Source organism: Saccharomycodes ludwigii, chromosome VI, assembly GCF_020623625.1.
Source record: "Saccharomycodes ludwigii strain NBRC 1722 chromosome VI, whole genome shotgun sequence".
NCBI classification, from domain to species: domain Eukaryota; kingdom Fungi; phylum Ascomycota; class Saccharomycetes; order Saccharomycodales; family Saccharomycodaceae; genus Saccharomycodes; species Saccharomycodes ludwigii.
In genome coordinates, this window is record NC_060205.1 from 680,245 (window position 1) to 701,461 (window position 21,217).

The window sequence follows — 21,217 nt, forward strand, 5'->3', positions numbered from 1 at the left end:
GGTATAGCGATTTATTTGATGGTTGAAAATAATAGTTGAATGACGGAAGGTGGCTTGGTTGATTGTGTTGAATGAAAATAAAAAAATGTGACTAAAAATAGAAATAGAATGAAACGAAAAATAAGAAAAAAAAAAAATAAGAAAATGGAAAAATGAAAAAAATGAAAAAAATTAAAAAAGTAAAAAAAAAAAAAAAAAAAAAAAAGCTCACGTGCAAACTTTTTTTTTTTGTTTCGTGTAAATGAATTTGTTTTATAAGAGCCGTATTAGTGTTATTCATAGCACTAGTATTATTCTTGCCATTGGAGACGCTGTTGTAAGGTGAAGTGGGCTAAAGATGTTACTTGGTTAGACTCGTTCTAAATCGATCTTTTCTCGTTATTATATTTCTTCTATATATAATATCTAATTACATAAGTCTAAACTAACTTATACAAACAAGGACAATATATCTACGAAACCCAAAACTCTTTAGTGAGATGTTGGCTTTATATACTCCTGTTTTCGGTTGTCGACACGACAACTTTTACAACAATTATGACAGCGCATAGCCTTAGCTTTTCGATGCGTTGTTCTCAACTTCGGTACTGCGGTGTTATAGTAGTATTTGCTTTGCTGGCATAATCACTACTAAGCGTAACATCCACGTACAAGTCTCTTTACGGATAAATCATAATAACATAGTATCTCACTATTTACGGTTATTAACACGTGATTTATCTTGTTATAAGGTTTACCTTATAACATCTTCCCCCCTCTCGTCAGATACGGACTGCTTATACAACTGTTCAAAATTATTTATCAGAGAGCGACGTCTCAGCAGTGGAAGCGACTTAAACATTTTTAACGGAACAGCGGCAGTCAGACGAGGGTCTACGTGGGCAAATTTACAATAGACTATACCTTCAGACGGTGCAAAACCTATTACACTAGAGATATTTTCGAGCCTATTCCTTAACTCAGTTTCAGAACGAGGTAGTTCCTTTACATACCTTTCTGAGTCGAACTGATATTTCTTTATCCATCTTACGTTGATCACTCTATGCTTTTTGGAAGTCTTCGGTAAGTCGACCTCATATGCATTTTCATTTATTACCTTAACAATCTTAAACGGGCCTAAGAATATCGGTTGTAATTTAATGTAACGGCCTCCAGTGAAATAAGCGTCTCTATGTACCAGAACATAGTCACCTACAGCGAACTTCTCTTCCCTTCTCCCAGGATTAACGGCAACTTCCATGTTGACCTGGTTTTCTTTGAGGCAATCTTTTGTACGGAGCGTGATAGCTCTAAGCGACTGGATCAAATCTACAGCCGAGAAGTTCCTTGCGGCTGTTAACGAGGTACTATCTAATAACGGTTCATTTGGTACATAGCCCAAATCCACTAAAAACGGGGCGGCTTTTACGGCAGAGTGATATGTAGAATTATATACAAATTCTACTTGGGGTAACAATACATCCCAACGGCCCTGCTCTAGCCCGGCATATGATCGTAACAGTTGTGTCAATGTTTTAATAGTTCTTTCACTCTGTCCATCGGACTCAGGGTGATTCGAAGAACTCATACACAGTTTAATACCTAGTCGTTCTGTAAGTTCTCTGTATGCGTTACCAGTAAATCTAACATCTCTATCACTAACAATCCTCTTCGGGAAACCGTGATAACAAAATACAAATTGAAATAACAAATTAATAGTGTATTCTTGAGATAACTCTTTATTACATGCAACAAAGTGAGCACGTTTACTGAAACGGTCCACTACAACCAGTATCATGTCTTTACCACTTACTGTCGGTGGTAAACCGGACACAAAATCAATGGATATATCTGTCCATCTTCCTTCAGGGACCTCTAACGGTTTCAGTAAACCATATTGTCTATTACGGTGAAACTTAAACACTTGACAATTCGGGCAACTTGCGACATACTTTTGAACTTCATGATCTTGACGTGGCCAATAATACGATTCGGTGACTTTCTGCAACGTGACATTATAACCAAAATGTCCACCAAATAGACCATGATCATGGTAGGTATTCAACACCAACTGTACCTTACTACGAGGGACTATGTATCTATCTTTCCAATACAACAAATCCTCCTCTAGACGGATCATTTTTCGAAACGCATTTGACAATCTATAGCGTTTAATGATCTTATTAAAATAACTTGTATCCGCTTTGCTAACTCGTATCTTCCCAAGATACTCATCTGGATTCAGAGATACTAACAGAGCAGCACAATACGGATCTTCCTCATAATCATTCTTCCATTCACACGGATCAATGGATACGAGCTCATCAATAACATTGATTTCATACGGAGCTCTTGATATTGCATCAGCAACGACATTGTCATGACCTTTAACATACTGTAATTCGAAGTCATATTCGGACAATGTATCTAACCAACGGGCAATTCTTGTGCCTGGTTCTTTTGTTGTTTTCAACGACAGTAAACTTATATGATCGGTTCTCAACACGAATCGTTTACCATGCAACAAGTACTTAAAATGTTCTAGTGCCGAAATAATTCCTAATAATTCTAGTTCTCCGGCGGGGTATCTCTGTTGAGCACCTTGTAGAGATTTAGAGAAATAGGATACGGTACCAACTGGGTTCTTATTTTCGTCCAGTTCTTCTAACACAGCACCAACACCATATTTACAAGCATCTGTAGTTAATCTGTAACTAGCTGTAACGTCAAATGGTATCAACACGGGCTGTTCCTGTAACGCTCTTTTTAATGACTTCAGTGCTTTATCTTGTGTTACTCCCCACGTTGCTTCTCCGGAAATAAACGTATTAATCGGGCGTGCAATAATGGAGCAACCTTTTATAAATCTTCTGTAATAATTTACCATGCCTAAAAAACGTTGTGCTTCCTTAACGGACCTTGGGGTCGGAAACGCACAAATGGCATCAGTTTTACCTTGTAATGGTTCAATCTTACCAGCACTAATTTGGTACCCTAGAAACTCAACGGACGATTGAAGGAAATGACACTTCTTCAATTTAGCTATTAAGCCTTCAGACTTCAGGCGATCTAGAACAACGTCTAGATGATTTAGATGTTCTTCTTTTGACTTTGAGAACACTAGAATGTCATCTAAATAGACACCAACAAATACTAGATCACGGAACAACTCAGCCATATAACGTGCAAATGTGCTCGGAGCGTTCACCAGACCGAATGGCATCACTTTATATTCATATTTTGCAGTGGGTGTCACAAACGCGGTCTTATATTGGTCTTCGGATCTAACCGGTATTTGATGATAACCTGAGTGCAAGTCTAACGTCGAGAATATGGTAGCTTTACCAATTCTACTCAACAAGCTATCTATACGGGGTAACGGGAATGGATCTTTGACGGTGATCGCATTCAACTTTCTGTAATCAACACACATCCTGTAGCTATTATCTTTCTTCTTAACCAATACAATTGGCGAGCTACACGGGGATTTTGACGGTGTGATGAAGTTCTTTTCTAACAAGTCATTAATCAAGTCGTTAACAATACTTTCATTTTTCGGTGTCAACCTATACGGACTTATTCGAGGAAGTCTACCATCAGGCGCCAGAACAATCTCATGTTCAACCTTCCTATCCTGTATTTTCGAGGGACACAATTCATTGGATACAGTACTCTTGTACTTCAATCTCAAGGATTTCGGCAACAGTTCAAACGTGTTACAATCCTTTTTCGGAGATTCACTAACGGAAATAACAAATATTTCATCTTCTTCTTTAAAATACCTAGACGGATTATCTACGTAATCAATAGGTAATATACTGTCATACGGAACCAATACATTTTCGGGTTCGACAGTTTCTCTCAGATGTAGTAACTTCGGGTAAGACCTTAAAACAGGGTCACCAATAATAATCTTCTGCGAGACGGCAGCAGTAACGTAAGCATCAAACTTATACTTTATATTTTCAATCGACATAACAATACTAGTCGCAACACTTGATGTGGCTGTTTCAGCGGAGACAGCGCCATAAAAAATGAACGGCGGAGCTGAATACGTTTCTAATTTCAACTCTGAGACCACTGAACGATTCACAAATGTAGTCGGTGAACCAGTGTCTAACAATACTAGCATTTCTTTATTATTTACTACACCCTTAACTTCTCTTTTACAACCAACCAATGGTTTCTTTTCAATTAACGGATAAATTTCGAATTTCGGTAACTTTACAAATTCGCGTTTATCATCACTCACAGATACTTCTGGACACTTTTTTTTCTTTTTTCTGTTTTTTCCTCTTTTTTCTCTTTTTTCTCATTTTTCTCTTTTTTCTATTTTTATGTTTTTTATACTTATATTCACTATAACTATTCATACTCTCAGTAGTTCTTCTGGGAACATTCCTTGGAGCTATGTCCGCCTTTCTTGCATCTAAAGCACAAACCCAACCTAAGACAATCTGATCTAGACATGGTTTTACGTGCCATCGGCCTAAATCTATTATTGTTAGCGTTATTCGGGGTATAGTTATATTGACGAGATCTCCGGCTATCACTTATAGCGTCGAGTTCCATGGCGTCTGGGTCCATTATCCGGGAACTATTGAGATCAGGAAACGGTTCCTTATACGACTTCATGTTGATCATCACATGCTTCCAAGCCGTCTCCATCGCTTCCTGCAACGAGTCGGGTTTGACCACTCGTACATATTGTACGACATTCGGTGGTAAACCATATAAGTACTGATCGATTTTGGCATTTTCGGACCAATACGCATCAGGTAGCAAATCCACCAATCGAAAGTAACGGTCGCTATACTCTTCAATTGGTACCTGGCGGGTCATGCGTAACTCTCGAATCTTCTGTACGAGGTAGAACGAGTCAGCTGCGCCTTGAAAATGATTCTTGAAATCCAATACAAAGTTGTCATAGGTAAGGCCTTCAAAGCCATTATTCGTACCATACGAGACAAACCAACGTGCAGCAGGTCCTGTCAAGGAACGTCCAAGCGTTGCGATCTTTGTAGCTTCATTTTCAATGTTCCTAGTGGCAATCTGGATGTGAACTGTAGCTAGAAAATCTGATATTTCATAGATATCTTTCCTTCCATCGAAAGAACGTGGTGTATTCAACTTGATATCGTTATCTAAATTATCTAAATACATAGCGGCGCTACCAGATGTTGTAAGGTGAAGTGGGCTAAAGATGTTACTTGGTTAGACTCGTTCTAAATCGATCTTTTCTCGTTATTATATTTCTTCTATATATAATATCTAATTACATAAGTCTAAACTAACTTATACAAACAAGGACAATATATCTACGAAACCCAAAACTCTTTAGTGAGATGTTGGCTTTATATACTCCTGTTTTCGGTTGTCGACACGACAACTTTTACAACAATTATGACAGCGCATAGCCTTAGCTTTTCGATGCGTTGTTCTCAACTTCGGTACTGCGGTGTTATAGTAGTATTTGCTTTGCTGGCATAATCACTACTAAGCGTAACATCCACGTACAAGTCTCTTTACGGATAAATCATAATAACATAGTATCTCACTATTTACGGTTATTAACACGTGATTTATCTTGTTATAAGGTTTACCTTATAACAGACGCGTGTTGAAAGCTTCAGTAGCTCAGTAGGAAGAGCGTCAGTCTCATAATCTGAAGGTCGAGAGTTCGAACCTCCCTTGGAGCATTCTTTTTTTTTTTTGGATTTTTTTCTAAATGTCTTTTTCCGTATTTGGAAATTGGTCATGTGATTACTGAAAAAAATAGATATCTTTGACATTTCTGAGTATTTTTTTTTTTCTCTTTTTTTTTTTTTTTTGTTTTGTTTCTTCTTATATCGTAATTTATGTTTTTATTAGTTTCTCATTTTATTTCATTTATTTGGGTTGTGATGGAGTTGCTTTAATGTGTGATTTATTTTATTTAACAATATTTCATACTTTAATTAAAAAAAAAAAAAATTACAAAAAAAAGCAACAAAAAAAATATGTCTTATGTTGAACAAATTGATACTTTTGTATCCAGATTAATAACCATACAGCAGGAACAAAAATTCGAGTCAGCGCAGGATACTACTGATAACAAAAACGAAAATTTGTCCAAAGAGTTATTAATTTTAACAGAATTGTGCGATGTGGTTGAAGTATTCAATTCTTCAATTCAAGATAATCCTTATTATTTGGAAAAAACCATTCCAATTTTACTTGAAATTTTACAAACAACTCCAATTTCATTCAAATCAAATAGTATAGAACATAAGATAAGAAACGTTGTTTTAGAAACAATTAGCAGATCTACTTTGAATGACCAATTTGAAAAACATTCATTATTAGTACTGAAAGTACTACTTGAAGTCCTAAAACAAGACAATGAAGAAAATGCAGTTATTGCTATCAAGATAACTACGGGATTATTCAAGACTTATAGAACCATTTTGGTTAATGAGGTAGACTCTTTTGTTGCTATTATTCTACAAATGTATGATAATATATCTGAATTAGTAGAAAGCGCGTTTCCCAACAGTAATGCCAACACCATCGATAACACTAATAATAGTTATATAGGAAATGAAAGCAACAATAATAACAATGGCAACTTATTGGACCCTGCGACCAACAGTACCACTAGTTCAGACTCGATGAACGAGGATTTAATGCTAAATTCCTCTGATACTAATATGTCAAATACAACAAACTACCATCAGGCTATGAAGTCCTTCAAAGTTTTAATTGAGTGTCCATTGTGCATGGTCACTTTATTTTCCTCATACAAACAGTTAGTTCAAACTGCTTTTCCATCATTTATCCCATTAATTATCAAATTGTTAATGCTACAAGCTGAACCGCAAAAATTGGCACGGGAAGAGGCTTTAAAAAGTGGCAGACGTTGTTGGACCAGTGTGTCCCCTGAAATTAAAAATAGGAGTGAGTATTGCAATTTTACACTAGCTCAAGTTAAAGCGACTTCTTTTTTGGCATATGTTTTTATCAGGGGGCATGTTGCCGAGTATCTACAAAATTATGTGAAAATAGTTCCCGAGTTAGTGATGAGGCTATTACAGGATTTACCCTGTGAAATGTCGCATGCAAGAAAGGAGTTATTACATGCAACGAGACATATTCTATCCACAAATTACAAGAAGCTTTTTTTGCCTCAATTAGATTTATTATTTGACGAGAAAGTATTGCTAAGTGATGGTTTTACTGTTCATGAAACTTTACGTACTCTAGCTTACAGTATGCTTGCTGATTTTATCCATAATGTTAGAAACGAATTGACATTGGATTATATAGAAAAAACAATCAGACGTTACTCTAAGCACATGAAGGATGATACTTTGGCTTTAACTGTGCAAGTTATGAGTGCTAAATTATTATTAAATCTAATGGAAAGAATAATCAAGTTGGGCAAAGACAATCCGAATGATGCTGTCAGGGCTAGGAAATTGTTGATGCTAATAATTGAAAGCTATACCGAGAGATTGAGGTGGTCTAATAAACAGTACGATCATATAATGCATTACCATGAACAATATGAAAAAAACAAAAATGAACGAGTTAAGGGGGTTCAAGATAAAATTAATTCAAGAAATAGAGAAACCGAGGAATTTGTTTCTAAAATTTTGAAAACCGACGAGTTTATTACACCTATTGGCAATGATGTGGACCAAAATGGAGACACTATCATGAAAAATGACACGTTTACCAAGTATATCGACGACTATGACATTAGTAATTATTCGCCCATATCTATTGCACCTGCTCCCACCAGCGATCCGTTAAAGGATATTTCTTATTTATATAAAACGATTTTGTCCTTTTTGAAAACGATTATTCATGATATTAAAATTTTCAATCCGCCATCCAACGACTTTACCAATGCAAACCCGAAAGTATGGTATTCTATGTCAAGGGTATTTTCCTATGAGGAGGTTTTAGTTTTCAAAACATTATTCCATGAAGGTATCAGCGGCATGCACTTTTTCTGTAATAGTGTATCTCAACCAGCTGTTGTTGATGGTAAAAAAAAATATTTTGACATAACTTCACCAAATATGCCTGTTTCAGCAAGCAGAGAAGCGAGGGATATTATGGATTATTTTGCCGTTATATTTATGCAAATTGATACACCAACTTTTAATGAAATTGTTAGGTCTGAAATCGAGTTCATGTATGATTCTATGGTTAAAGATTCCGCTTTACTTCATATTGCACAGTCATTTTTAACCAGTGAGGTTACTTCCCCGAATTTTACCAGTATCTTGCTAAATTTTTTAAACAAGAAATTGGAAGGTTTGGGCAATGCTGATGTTAATACTGCCAATATTTTAATTAGACTATACAAGCTTTCTTTTATGTCAGTTAACCTATATCCTGTTACCAATGAGGTTGTATTATTACCACATCTAAACAATTTGATTTTAGATTCACTTAAATACAGTACCAAGGTACACGAACCACTGGTTTATTTTTACTTAATTCGCACACTATTTCGTAGCATTGGTGGCGGGAAATTTGAAAATTTGTACAGATTTATAAAACCGATATTGCAGGTTTTGCTTCAATCTTTAAATAGAATGATTTTAATGGCTCGCAGACCACATGAAAGAGACTTGTATGTTGAATTATGCTTAACTGTTCCTGTTAGACTAAGTGTTTTAGCTCCATATTTGAATTATCTAATGGTTCCGTTGGTTTATGCATTACAAGGGTTCCCCGACTTAATATCACAAGGGTTGAGGACTTTGGAATTGTGTATAGACAACTTGACTGCTGAATATTTTGATCCGATTATCGAACCAGTCTATGAAAAAGTCATCATTGCTTTATTTAAACTATTGAAACCGTACCCTTATAATCATCAAATAAGCCATACAACGGTTAGGGTTTTGGGTAAGCTAGGCGGTCGTAATAGAAAGTTTTTAAAACCTCCATCAGATTTAAAGACACAAGAAGCGCTTGATATCGGAGTAAATGCACTGTTTGAAATATACGGCATTAATGGCGAAGTCCCTGTATCAGTTACTCCCGGTGTTAAATTTGCTTTAGACATTTTATATGACTATAGAATTGATGTTCACTATAGAGTGCAGTCTTTTAAATATTTGTCTTCTATATTGAAGTTGTTTTTAGCAAAGAATAGCGAAATCAACTTTGATAGTTACGCAGTGCTGGTACAAAGAGCTGTTGGTTGTTTGTCACAACAAAAGCTTCATTTGGATGTAGAATTTTGTGATAAAGTTATTAAATATCCGTCTAAATTAGCTAACGAACAATCCCTATTTTTAACTCTTTTAGAAAGTTTGTTTTTCGCCGCTTCAGTAAAAGAATGTAGAGAAGAGTCCACTATCTTGTTGAAGAGCATTATCGATCACATTTGCTTAATTCAAGTGAATAATGAACTAAATAACAAAATTTGTCAACCGGATTTATTTAATATTGAAATGAAACAGCCTGATGTTTATATTAGCACTGATGTTTTAGTAGAAGCTTTGTCTTCAGCCTTGGGCTCATATCTAGAAGACACAAGAACTTTGGCCGTTGAAATGTTGAAACATGTTAAACTTGTGAGCAAAAAAATATATGGTGACAGCTTGATGTATAAATACTCTTTTATTCCCAAATTAATGGAGAAGTTTATTCATGATTGTTATGGCGATATATATTTCACTAAAAGCAGTGGTGTGCTAGGTATCAAAGTTTTCCTTGAAGAGTTGGATTTTTCTGTTGATTTTTGGAAAAATTATCAACTTCCATTAATTAACGGATTATTGTTTGTAGTCAAAGATACCCCCGTCGAAGCGCCTTCCAGCATTTGTGAAACGTCAGATTTGTTAATTTGTTCTATTTTGAAGAAGACATGTGCTGATTTGAAAGTAGATGACTTAATGGGGAAACCAATTCACGATTCTTTAACCGAAATTGTGTGTGAATTGAGTTGTCCTCATGCCAAAGTAAGAGAAACAAGCAAAAAAGCATTGGAAACCGTATCCAATGTGACAAACATTCCAATTGCCAATTTAATGGAAGTTTCAAAAAATTTTTTGCTATCCCCGATTTTTGCCAAGCCTCTAAGAGCCCTACCTTTTTCTATGCAGATCGGTAATGTTGATGCTATAACTTTTTGCTTAAGTTTGCCAAATTCCTTTTTAGAGTTCAACGAGGAGCTTTATAGATTGTTGCATGAAACTATAGCTCTAGTTGATGCTGATGATGAGTCTTTAGCCAGCTTACACCGTGTCCATGAGTATAAGACCTCGCAACAGTTGGTGGAACTAAGAGTTGTCTGTATCAAATTACTGTCTCTAGCTTTGAAAAATGAGAGTTTTGCAACCTCGCAACAAGGTGCTACCAGATTTCGTATTTTGGCTGTTTTTTTCAAAGCCATGCTGAAACCATCTAACGAAATCATCGATGCTACCTATGAAGGTTTGAAGTTGGTGCTAAGTGATAATTTTAAATTGCCCAAGGAATTGTTACAAAATGGTTTAAAACCAATGTTAATGAACTTGTCATATCACGAAAAATTAACAGTTCATGGTATGCGCGCATTATCCCGTGTTTTGGAGTTGCTAATCGCTCATTTCAAAGTTGAGATAGGCCGCAAACTCTTGGATCATTTGGATTCATGGTGTAGCTTGAATGTTTTGGATAATTTATTTGGAAAAGATATATATGACCAACCGCAGACAAATGTCATCTATAGTATTGTAGATATATTTTATTTGTTACCAGCGCAAGCTGACATGTTTCTAGGAGATTTGTTATTAAAAGTGATGGTGCTAGAAAAGAGATTGAGATTACAACTAGACTCTCCGTTCCGTGTTCCTTTGGCCAAATACTTGAACAGATTCCACAAGAGTGTCATTTTGTATTTTTCCAAGAATTTAAACTCTAGGCCGCTAGTTATGCTATTGTGTTCCATAATCAGATTAGAAGAATCCAAAACTTTGCTAGCTGATTTTGAAGAACAACTTGAAACATTTATTAAATTTTACATTACTGGAATTTCTTCCAACCCGAGCAGATGCGTTAGTTTTTTTTCAAATGTTATTGATATATTTTTAACTCTAAGTGAAATAAAGGGCGACGAATGGTTTTTACGCCATACAGACCTATTAATTAAAATCAGACAAATCTTTATTTTGGTTGTGAAAACAATCAACACCAACAACATTTATATTGACCATTTGCAATTGAATCAGGCCATTGAAAAGTTTCAAATGTTCTTTTTACGTCACATGGAATTGAACAACGATCATGTTGATTTCTTCTTTGAATTTATTGATTTTACTTTTAAAGTTAATATAAAATTGATTCCACCAATAGAGAAATTTATTTACAAGAATATTGTTTCCACCGATGACAAGCTTTTGAAAATGAAATATATAACAAAGGCCCTAAATTATGCTACTTACAATATGAAGGGGAAATGCACTTTATTTGTACTAAAAAAAATTGTAAACAACGGTTTGATATATGACGGATTTATATATGGTAACTTAGATAATTTGATTCCCGCAACCGACTCCCTAGATGTTAATTGGTTAATGTGCATTACCGATAGAATCTGGAGAAACACCAATTTGTACTCGAACAACAAAGTACCTGGTGAACTGGATTTTTTACGATTTGAATTATTGCAACTTTCTGCCTGTGTTATAAAATGGCATCCAAAGATTACGGTCGAACTAAAAAAGGATATAGTCAAGTTTGGCTGGAGTTATATCAAGCTATCCGATCCATTAACGAAGCAGGCTGCTTATATGCTAATTTCATATTTCATCTCTGGTTTTAATGTCCCAACAAAAATTATTACTCAAATATTTGTTGCCTTGCTAAGAAACCAACAAGTTGAAACTCGGTACATGGTTAGAGAATCATTAGATTTGTTAGCTCCAGTAATGTATAATAGAATGTTTGACATGGAGAATTCAAGGATTTGGGTCAAATGGGTTAGACGTGTCTTGTCTGAAAACAATCATAATCAAAATACTACCATTTACCACTTTTTAACACGTCATGTTAGCGAATTTTTCCCTGATCGGGACCATTTTGTTCCTAATATCATTAGTTATTTAGGGAAATTGGTTTTTCTGACTAGCCCAACAGTTGAAAGCCAGGTGATGGCTATCGATCAGGCCGAATTAATTTTGAAATGGGAAAAACTAAGTAAGAAGGAGAACAATAGGACACCTCTTAAAATTTTAGAAAATGAAGAAAATGAAGAAAATAAAGGAAATAAGGGAGAATTTGACCCAAACCAGTCAACTGAGAAAGTGGAGGAAGGTACGGGGGCCATTGAGGCGCCAGAAACTTTAGACAGAAAAGTTGAAGAAACTCCACTTGGTAGTACGACCCTAACTACATATCAAGTTCCATTACCACAACGCGAAGCATGTATTACCTTTTTAATTCGTTATTTATGTGCTAGTTCCCATAGGGTCTCTGAAGTGGAGTTAGGTATTCGTGCTTTAAATATTATGTCAGAGCTAATATCTGCGGATTTTTGGCCCGAAGTTAATGTCAAACTGGAATTTTTTGAAAAATTCTTAATTTCAGACGATCTATCTTCTCCAAACATTTTATGCTATTGTTTGAACGCTTTGACAGTTTTAGCTGTTGTTTTGGATAAGAAGGCTCCACAATTAGTGGTCGATGATTTGCCAAGAATTTTGAGCTTATTAGATAAATGCCTCCATTCTGAACACCAGGATATCCAAATTGCCTTGCAGAAAGTTTTGCGAATTATCTTGAGAGCAATCAAAACTTGTAATGTTCCCATTGATACTGAACAAGATTCACCTGCGAAAAATTTTATTACTGCTTTGACTGCAACAATATCGGATGATCTACGTGGTTCTTCATCTGTTGCAGCTGGTATCATGCTATCTTGGAGTTTATTTATGTATTTTGATGCAAAAGTTGATTCTTTGCTACCGTTGTTGATGAAAACGTTTAGCAAATTGTGTTCCGATCATTTGGCAACTTCTCAGCCCAAAGATGCCACTACAATTGAAGAGGCAAGGATTACTACGAAATTTTTGGAAAAAGTTTTTTACATATTGTCTTCCAAGATAGGACTATTGGCTGATAGTCGACGTCCCTTCTTATCTCTGGTGGCAATGTTGATTGATCGTTCTATGGACCAAAAGTTTTTGAAACAAGTTATTTATGTTTGTAAAAATTGGACTTTTAGTAATGAGATTTTTCCAACTGTGAAGGAAAAGGCAGCAATTTTAACCAAGATGCTTGCATTTGAAATTCGTGGGGAACCTATTTTGTGTAAAGATTTTTATTCAATTGTATTGGATTTGTTTCAGAACCCAAATTATGCCAATACTGAGCTTACCGTTAGGATGGAGCAGCCATTTTTAGTTGGCACACGTATTGCTGATATTGCCATACGTAAAAAATTAATGTCAATATTGAATAGTAGCTTGGAGCCTGACGTTCATGAACGTTTGTATTATATTGTTAGGGACCAAAATTGGGAGTTTATTAGCGATTATCCTTGGTTAAACCAAGCTTTACAATTATTGTACGGAGCATTCAATTCAGAAAAGAAATTAAGATTAGAAAGTGAATATTCTTTACCAGAGCTAATGACGATTGAAAAGTCGTTACCAAATAATGTAGCAGGAAACTCAACAACCGAACATACTAATACTGAATTGTTCGACTTTATTAAGGAACACGAAAAGTTTATGTCTGGTGCTGCTACTGTTAAAGCATCTGATATTTTAGAGCCGTTGGTTGATATCTTTTACCAGGCACCAGAGTCAATTTACTCTGCTTGGGTTTCTTTATTTCCTATTGTTTACCGTACTGTTAGGAGGAACGAGAAGTTTGGATTCGTTCGTTCCTTAGTATCGTTATTGTCCAAGGATTATCATTTGCGGCAAAAAAACTCATCTGTAAATGTTTTGAAAGCTTTACTAGATGGGTTGAGCAAAGTCGAGGCTTTAGAATTACCTCCGCATTTAGTGAAGTATATCTCGACAAGTCATAAAACGTGGTACGAAGGCTTAAATATTTTAGAGTCGCTACAGGAAAACAACAGTATTGACAATAATAAAATTGCTGCAGCGAATGAAGATGCCTTGCTAGAAATGTATATTTCTTTGCAAGAAACTGACATGTTTTATGGGTTATGGAAAAGAAGGGCTAAATTTGCAGAAACAAGCACTGCGTTATCTTATGAACAAATCGGATTATGGGATAAAGCACAACAAATGTATGAAGCTGCCCAGGTAAAAGCTCGAAGTGGTGCTTTGCCTTATTCTAAGTCTGAGTATGCTTTGTGGGAAGATGACTGGATTATGTGTGCTGAGGAATTGCAACAGTGGGACATATTAACTGAATTAGCTAAGCATGAGGGATTTATAGACTTATTGTTGGAATGTGGTTGGAGAGTTGCTGATTGGCATGCTGATAGAGAAGCCTTGGAACAATCAATTAAGAGTGTTATGGATGTTCCTACGCCCAGGAGACAAGTTTTTGAAACATTTTTAGCTCTGCAAAAATTTGCAGATACTAAGAAGGGGGAACAAGAAGTGAGAAAATTATGTGATGAGGGTGTTCAACTAAGCCTACATAAGTGGTGTTCGTTGCCTAATAGATACACTGAAGCGCACAAGGGGTTATTACATGGCTTTCAACAGTACGTTGAATTTTTGGAGGCTATTCAAATTTACAACAATTTAGCATCAACAAATGCGCAAAACTTGGATGCCAAAACACCTGAAGTGAAAAGAATATTACAATGTTGGCGTGATCGTTTACCGAACATATGGGATGATGTTAATATATGGAATGATTTAATTACTTGGAGACAACATGTTTTTCAAGGTATAAACAATACATACTTGCCATTAATACCAGCTTTGCAACAGAATAGCAATAGAAATGTTACCACTCATGCTTATAAGGGTTATCATGAGATTGCGTGGGTGATTAACAGGTTTGCACATGTAGCAAGGAAACACCATATGCCAGATGTCTGTATCAGTCAATTAGCAAGGATTTACACGTTACCTAACATTGAAATTCAAGAAGCTTTTTTGAAATTAAGAGAACAGGCTAAATGCCATTATCAAAATATGAACGAGTTAACGACTGGGTTAGATGTCATTAGCAACACGAATTTGGTTTATTTTGGAACTGTGCAAAAAGCAGAGTTTTTCACTTTAAAGGGCATGTTTTTATCTAAATTGCGTGCGTATGACGAGGCAAATCAAGCTTTTGCGACAGCTGTACAAATTGATTTGAACTTGGGGAAAGCTTGGGCTCAATGGGGATATTTTAATGATCGTCGCTTATCTGAAAACCCAGAAAATATTAGTTATGCTAACAATGCATTGAGCTGTTATTTGCAAGCTGCAGGTTTGTACAAAAGCTCTAAAACAAGGAAGCTACTTTGTAGGATTTTGTGGTTAATTGGCATAGATGATAAAACCGGATGTATACTGGGTGCATTTAACTCTTTTCGCGGAGAGGTTCCAGTGTGGTATTGGATTACTTTTATCCCTCAATTATTAACATCGTTGTCTCACAGAGAAGCGAATATGGTTCGACAAATTTTAATTAGGATTGCTAAAAGCTATCCACAATCATTACATTTCCAATTAAGAACAACAAAGGAAGATTTTGCTGTTATCCAGCGCCAAACAATGGCTGCAGTTAATAATTCACATACAACTGGCAGTAACAATACTACTGGTAATAGTATGAATCCGAGCAACACTTCTGAAGGTACTGGTAGTGGCAGCTTAGCCAATAAGCAGCCATGGGAGTACTTGGACGAGTTGAATGGCATTTTGAAAACAGCTTATCCGTTGTTGGCTTTGTCTTTGGAATCTTTAGTTGATCAGATCAACAATAGAGTAAAATCAAAAAGTGATGAAGAGTTGTTTAGAATGATTAATGTTTTGCTATTGGATGCCACGTTCAACTACAACAGGGTTCCATATCCACGCAATAATGTCAAGTTACCCGCAAACACCGAGGCCAACTTGGTACGTTTCTCGGAAAATTTATTACCACCTCATATTAGGGTTAAATTTAATGAAGATTTTATCGACAATAAGCCTGGATTTGAGGCTTATATTCAAAAGTTGCGTACCTGGCGTAACAGATTAGAAAATAAGTTAGATCGGTTGCCACGGTTTGAGAATATTGAAAGAATTTATCCTCATTTAAACAATTTTCATCATCAAAAATTTGAAGATATTGAAATACCTGGCCAATATTTATTGAATAAGGATAATAATGCACATTTTATTAAGATTGCCAGATTTATGCCACAAGTTGAGTTTGTACGAAGCACTCACAGTATTTACAGAAGATTAACTATTCGTGGGAACGACGGTAGTTTACATGTTTTCGCTGTACAACATCCAGCAGTTCGTCATTCTAGAAGAGAGGAAAGGATTTTCCAATTATTTAGATTATTTAATGAAACATTGTCTAAGAATGTGGAAACCAAAAGAAGAAATATTTTGTTTACTTTACCGATCACTGTTCCCTTATCGCCACAAGTTCGTATTATTAATGATAGTTGTAGCTATGTTACGTTACATCAAATTTATGATCAATATTGTCTTAAAACCGGACTAGATCGTGATGCCATTCAGGATTTTTTCACTAAACAGATGAACATTGCTTATGATAAGGATCTACCACTACCGGACGTTACTGCAGTTAAAGTTGAAATTTTCAGTGCTATTCAGTCTACCTTTTTGCCCAATACAGTGGTTAAAGATTATTTTATTACTTTGTTTGATGATTTTGAAAGTTTCTGGTTGTTCCGTAAACAATTTTCTGCACAATATGGTGCTTTCTGCTTTATGTCGTATATGCTATCAATCAATGCTCGTTACCCACACAAGATTCATATTGACTCTAGATCAGGTAATTGTTTTACCTTAGAGATGCTACCGGCACGTTATCCATATGAAAGAGTTAAACAGTATAATAAGAATTTTGAATTTAACATTCCACCGGATGCACCAGTGTTTTATAACAATGAAGCAGTTCCCTTTAGACTAACACCTAATATTCAGAAATTGATTGGTGATTCGGCAATGGAAGGTATATTTTCCGTTGCTATATTTATTATAGCACGTGCTTTGATGGAACCTGAAAATGAATTGAACACTTATTTATCACTATTTATTCGTGACGAAGTTGTTTCTTGGTATAGTAATTTGCATCGTTCAATTACTGAAGATCCTAAATTATTGGATATTGTTAGTTCTAACATTGATTTGATCATAAGGAGAGTGGCTCAATTGGGACATTTAAGTTCTACTCCATCGGTAGCGACTCAATATGTTTTGGATGCAATCAGCGCAGCTGTTACTCCAAGAAACTTGGCAAATACAGACATTAGTTTTATGCCATATTTATAGTTTTATTTAATAATGGGGAAAACAAAAACAAAAATATTTTTTTTTTTTTTTTTTTTTTTTTTTTTTTCTTTTTTTTTTTTTTTAACTTTGATTATTTCGTTTGTATTTTATACTTTGTGATTCATCACATATGTAACTTTCATATATATATATATATGTGTGTATTATAACTATTTACATTTCGTCAAGTAACTTAGTGGAATATAAAATATTAGGAAAGATAACTTATGGTTTCAGCCAAGTGTATAAAAGCTTTTCAAATTTGATTATTGGGGATCGTGATTTTATCACTCCATCTCTAATCCAAACGCTTTTACTTTTCATCATATTTGCCATGAATATGTCAGTAAATAATCTATCACCGACAATGGCGATTTCACTTGGATTCTGACAAATTTTTTTTTCATTTATAAAATAATTTAAAATATCTTGTTGGCATCCCGGTTTCTTAACAGAATGTTTTAGAACGGGAACAGAGCCTGTTTCTTTCATCAACAAATCACATTGCTTATAACCATGATCACCATCTGTTCCAGCACTATTGCTTACTATCAAAAGTGATGTTTCAGGTGGGAATTCCTTTAATAATTTCCCCCACCATAAATCACGATATTCAGGCCATATTTTATTTTCATATGGTTTAGCAAAACAGTTATCTTTATCTAAAACCAGAGCCTTGATGCCTAGATTGTTTTTCAAGTGTGCAATAGGTAATTCTCCAAAATTATTTATTGTTATTGTTGGCAAACATAGTTTTGGATTGAGTACTATTTTATAAATATTTAGTATAGCATTTAAATTAAAGTAATTTAATAGGGAGTTAGTCATTAGATTGTTCTAATTTGTATAGTACTTGCAGACAGTGATTTTATATTTGTTGGTAATTAGGTTTTATATTATAGATGTTTTATCAAAGATAATTAATTATATATATTGAATGTGAATTTTGATTAACTTTCAATTTGGCTGTGTAGGCAGAATAGAAAATGGAAATGGAAAGATGTACAAGTGACAGTTAGACAGGCACGTGATTGTTTTAGGCAGCTGCTGTGTTGATTTCTGCCTAATTTATTTTGTTTCTGTTCTGGCTGTTTATTTTGGTCTTTTTGTTGTAGTCATCGACTAATTTTTTTTTTCTTTTTTTATGAAAAAAAAATTTTTTTTTTTTTTAGTTTTGTTATTAATTTTATACGCTTTGCATCTTTTAACAATGTCGAATTCTTTTACGAGTAAATGACCAAAAACCAAATCCATACTTTATAATTAGTATTAAAATATTGAATAAAATAAAGGCCAAACTTATACATATATATATATATATATATGTTTATTTAAATCTGAACCAATATTGTATTATAAATACTACAAATAATATTATTTGCTGTAACCATTGCAATTCTAATCAAGAATAGAATTAAACACCGGTTCATTTCAATAATTATTGCCTAATTTTGTTGTATTTTCAAAAAAAAAAAAAAAAAAAAAAAATAAAAAAAAAATAAAAAAGAAAAGAAAGGAAAAGAATATTAATTATCAACCTCACCTTTATTAATTCATAATGTCCACTCCTGTCAATAACAATCATCCAAAATCATCGTCTTCAACTACTAATAAAAAATTTAGAAGGACCCAAGGTTCAGGTGTTACAGAAAATATTAATAACAGTAACAAAAAAAAAAGTAAGAAACCAACTAATACTGCCGAAATCACGTCTTGGAAAAGAAATGAAGTTCACGATAACGTTTCTTCAAACATTAATACCTCGAATTCTAATGATAAAAATGATACCAAAGATGATGATTTTGACACTTGTATTATTTGCACTGATGAGTTGAAATATGCTGCTTTATCACCATGCCATCATAAAACGTGTCACAAATGTACCTTTAGACAACGTGCATTATATAACAAGAACCAATGTTTGGTTTGTAGAACTGAAAATGATAATTTAATTTTCACCGAACAAGTATCTAAAGACTATGAAGATTTTAAGGGCACAACCGATTTTTCTAATCCCGAAACATTTACAAATAACTATAACATTCATTTTACTAGCAAGGAAGTGGAAACTGCTACATTACAACTATTAAAATATAATTGTCCATTTGGTGATACCGGCGAAAAAGACTTTGGATCATTTAAGAAATATAACGAGCATTTAAAGGGACAGCACGACAGAACAATTTGCATGATTTGTGCTGAACATAAAAATGCGTTCCCAAGTGAATTACCCATTTTTACGCATAATCAGTTAAGGAACCATCAAGTTAAGGGGAACTCATCAACTGGATTTAATGGCCATCCTTTATGTGCATTTTGTAATAAACTAAGATTTTATGGTGATGACGAATTGTATCGTCATATGAGAGATAAGCATGAGAAATGTCATATTTGTAACCAAATCGATCCCAACAATCCACAATATTTTAAAAATTACGATCAGCTGTTTGAACATTTCCAATCTGCACACTATGTGTGTACGGTTAGATCATGTTTGGATGCCAAATTTGTTGTTTTTAAAACGGATTTAGACTTGCAGGCTCATATAGCCAAAGAACATGGTTCATTATTTGGTGTGGGAAACAATAATGGCAATTCAACTAATACTTTTAAGCTGCCCATAACTAATGGTGGCAGAAGGTTCCAATCTGAATTATCTACTTTTCAACCATCATTTTTGAATGACAACGATGTTAACAGGAGTGCCAACAGAGGTTCCAATAGTAATGCAAATAATAACAACAGACATAATGGTACTATAGGTACTCTTATAAAAACTACAAATAACACTAATAGTGACAATGGGGACAGAACTGTACAAAAATTAAGAATGGAAGAACGTGCCAGACATTATTTGCACTATTCGTCCAAAGAGTTGGATAAGTTTGTGAGTATCAATGATAATTATATACAAAATGTGATTGATGTGAATGCATTATATGACGCATACAAGAAATTGTTTGCTGAAATTAATGAATCAGACATTTCATTATTATTGTATGATTTTTCCCATTTGTTCCCTGAAAATTCCACTAAAAATAAGGAATTATTGAAAATATATGAAAAAGTTAATAATACAGAAGAATTAAGTTCTAAATTTCCATCATTGAGGGATGCATTAAAAAGCGGTGTTACAAATAGTGACGATAATAGAAAAACTCACAAAACCACTTCCATTACTGCTATTAATACTAGTAATAGTACACCAAGTTTCAAAAGCAATGGATCATGGAACCGGTTTGGGAATGGTGGTGGTGGTGGTAGTAGTAGTAGTGGTAGTAGTAGTGCTGCTTCCAGAATGAATTTCCCACCATTACCCACGGTTGTGCCTAAAAAGAAACAGCAATATCCACAACCTGTCAAAAAAAATGTTCCTACCGTTAAAAGCGTGTTGAAAACTAATGTGAATACCAGTGCCACTAGTGGTAATAACAGAATTAATGGTAGTTCGGTTGCTATTAGTAACACCACTAATAATAATAATAATAGTAAAAAAAATGTTAAATTTTCTCAGGAAAAATTCCCACCCTTACCAACAATTACTAAGAAAAGAGCACCATTAGTTAGTTCAATCCCAGACCCAAAGAGCTGGTCAAATAATAGTAATACTAAAGACTCAAACAATGACTCAAATGCTACTTTAAATTTGAACAAGGATAGTAATAATAATAATAATAATTTATCTACTGCTTCTGCTTCCATAAAGGGGAAAAAGAATGGTAGAAAACAAAAGCAACAATTATTGTTTCATATCGGTATTTAAAACTTTATATTTATATGATTTTATTATAAAAAGTTTTTATCTTATTTTCTTT

At 34.4% G+C, this 21,217-nt stretch overlaps 5 protein-coding genes and 1 non-coding gene across 6 annotated transcripts; 3 read left to right on the top strand and 3 right to left on the bottom strand.

Annotated features, from left to right (window-relative positions):
* Positions 1-733: 733 nt before the first annotated feature.
* On the bottom strand, positions 734-2,119 carry SCDLUD_004703 (integrase; the record flags this gene model as incomplete). Its single annotated transcript, XM_046079582.1, has 1 exon — positions 734-2,119. One exon carries the CDS (start codon positions 2,117-2,119, stop codon positions 734-736), a length of 1,386 nt encoding a protein of 461 aa, XP_045933201.1.
* Positions 2,120-4,356: 2,237 nt separating this feature from the next.
* Positions 4,357-5,142, bottom strand: SCDLUD_004704 (uncharacterized protein; the record flags this gene model as incomplete). Its single annotated transcript, XM_046081628.1, has 1 exon — positions 4,357-5,142. One exon carries the CDS (start codon positions 5,140-5,142, stop codon positions 4,357-4,359), a length of 786 nt encoding a protein of 261 aa, XP_045933202.1.
* Positions 5,143-5,605: 463 nt separating this feature from the next.
* On the top strand, positions 5,606-5,678 carry SCDLUD_004705. The gene has a single exon. It is a non-coding gene; the product is annotated as a tRNA-Met (tRNA).
* A 300-nt stretch (positions 5,679-5,978) lies between these two features.
* Positions 5,979-17,402, top strand: TRA1 (histone acetyltransferase TRA1; the record flags this gene model as incomplete). The annotated part of the gene is made up of 1 exon (XM_046079583.1): positions 5,979-17,402. The coding sequence occupies one exon, from the start codon at positions 5,979-5,981 to the stop codon at positions 17,400-17,402; it is 11,424 nt and encodes a 3,807-aa protein (XP_045933203.1).
* Positions 17,403-17,627: 225 nt separating this feature from the next.
* GEP4 (phosphatidylglycerophosphatase) lies at positions 17,628-18,230 on the bottom strand (the record flags this gene model as incomplete). The annotated part of the gene is made up of 1 exon (XM_046079584.1): positions 17,628-18,230. The coding sequence occupies one exon, from the start codon at positions 18,228-18,230 to the stop codon at positions 17,628-17,630; it is 603 nt and encodes a 200-aa protein (XP_045933204.1).
* Positions 18,231-18,960: 730 nt separating this feature from the next.
* On the top strand, positions 18,961-21,165 carry HEL2 (E3 ubiquitin-protein ligase HEL2; the record flags this gene model as incomplete). The annotated part of the gene is made up of 1 exon (XM_046079585.1): positions 18,961-21,165. The coding sequence occupies one exon, from the start codon at positions 18,961-18,963 to the stop codon at positions 21,163-21,165; it is 2,205 nt and encodes a 734-aa protein (XP_045933205.1).
* Positions 21,166-21,217: the final 52 nt, after the last annotated feature.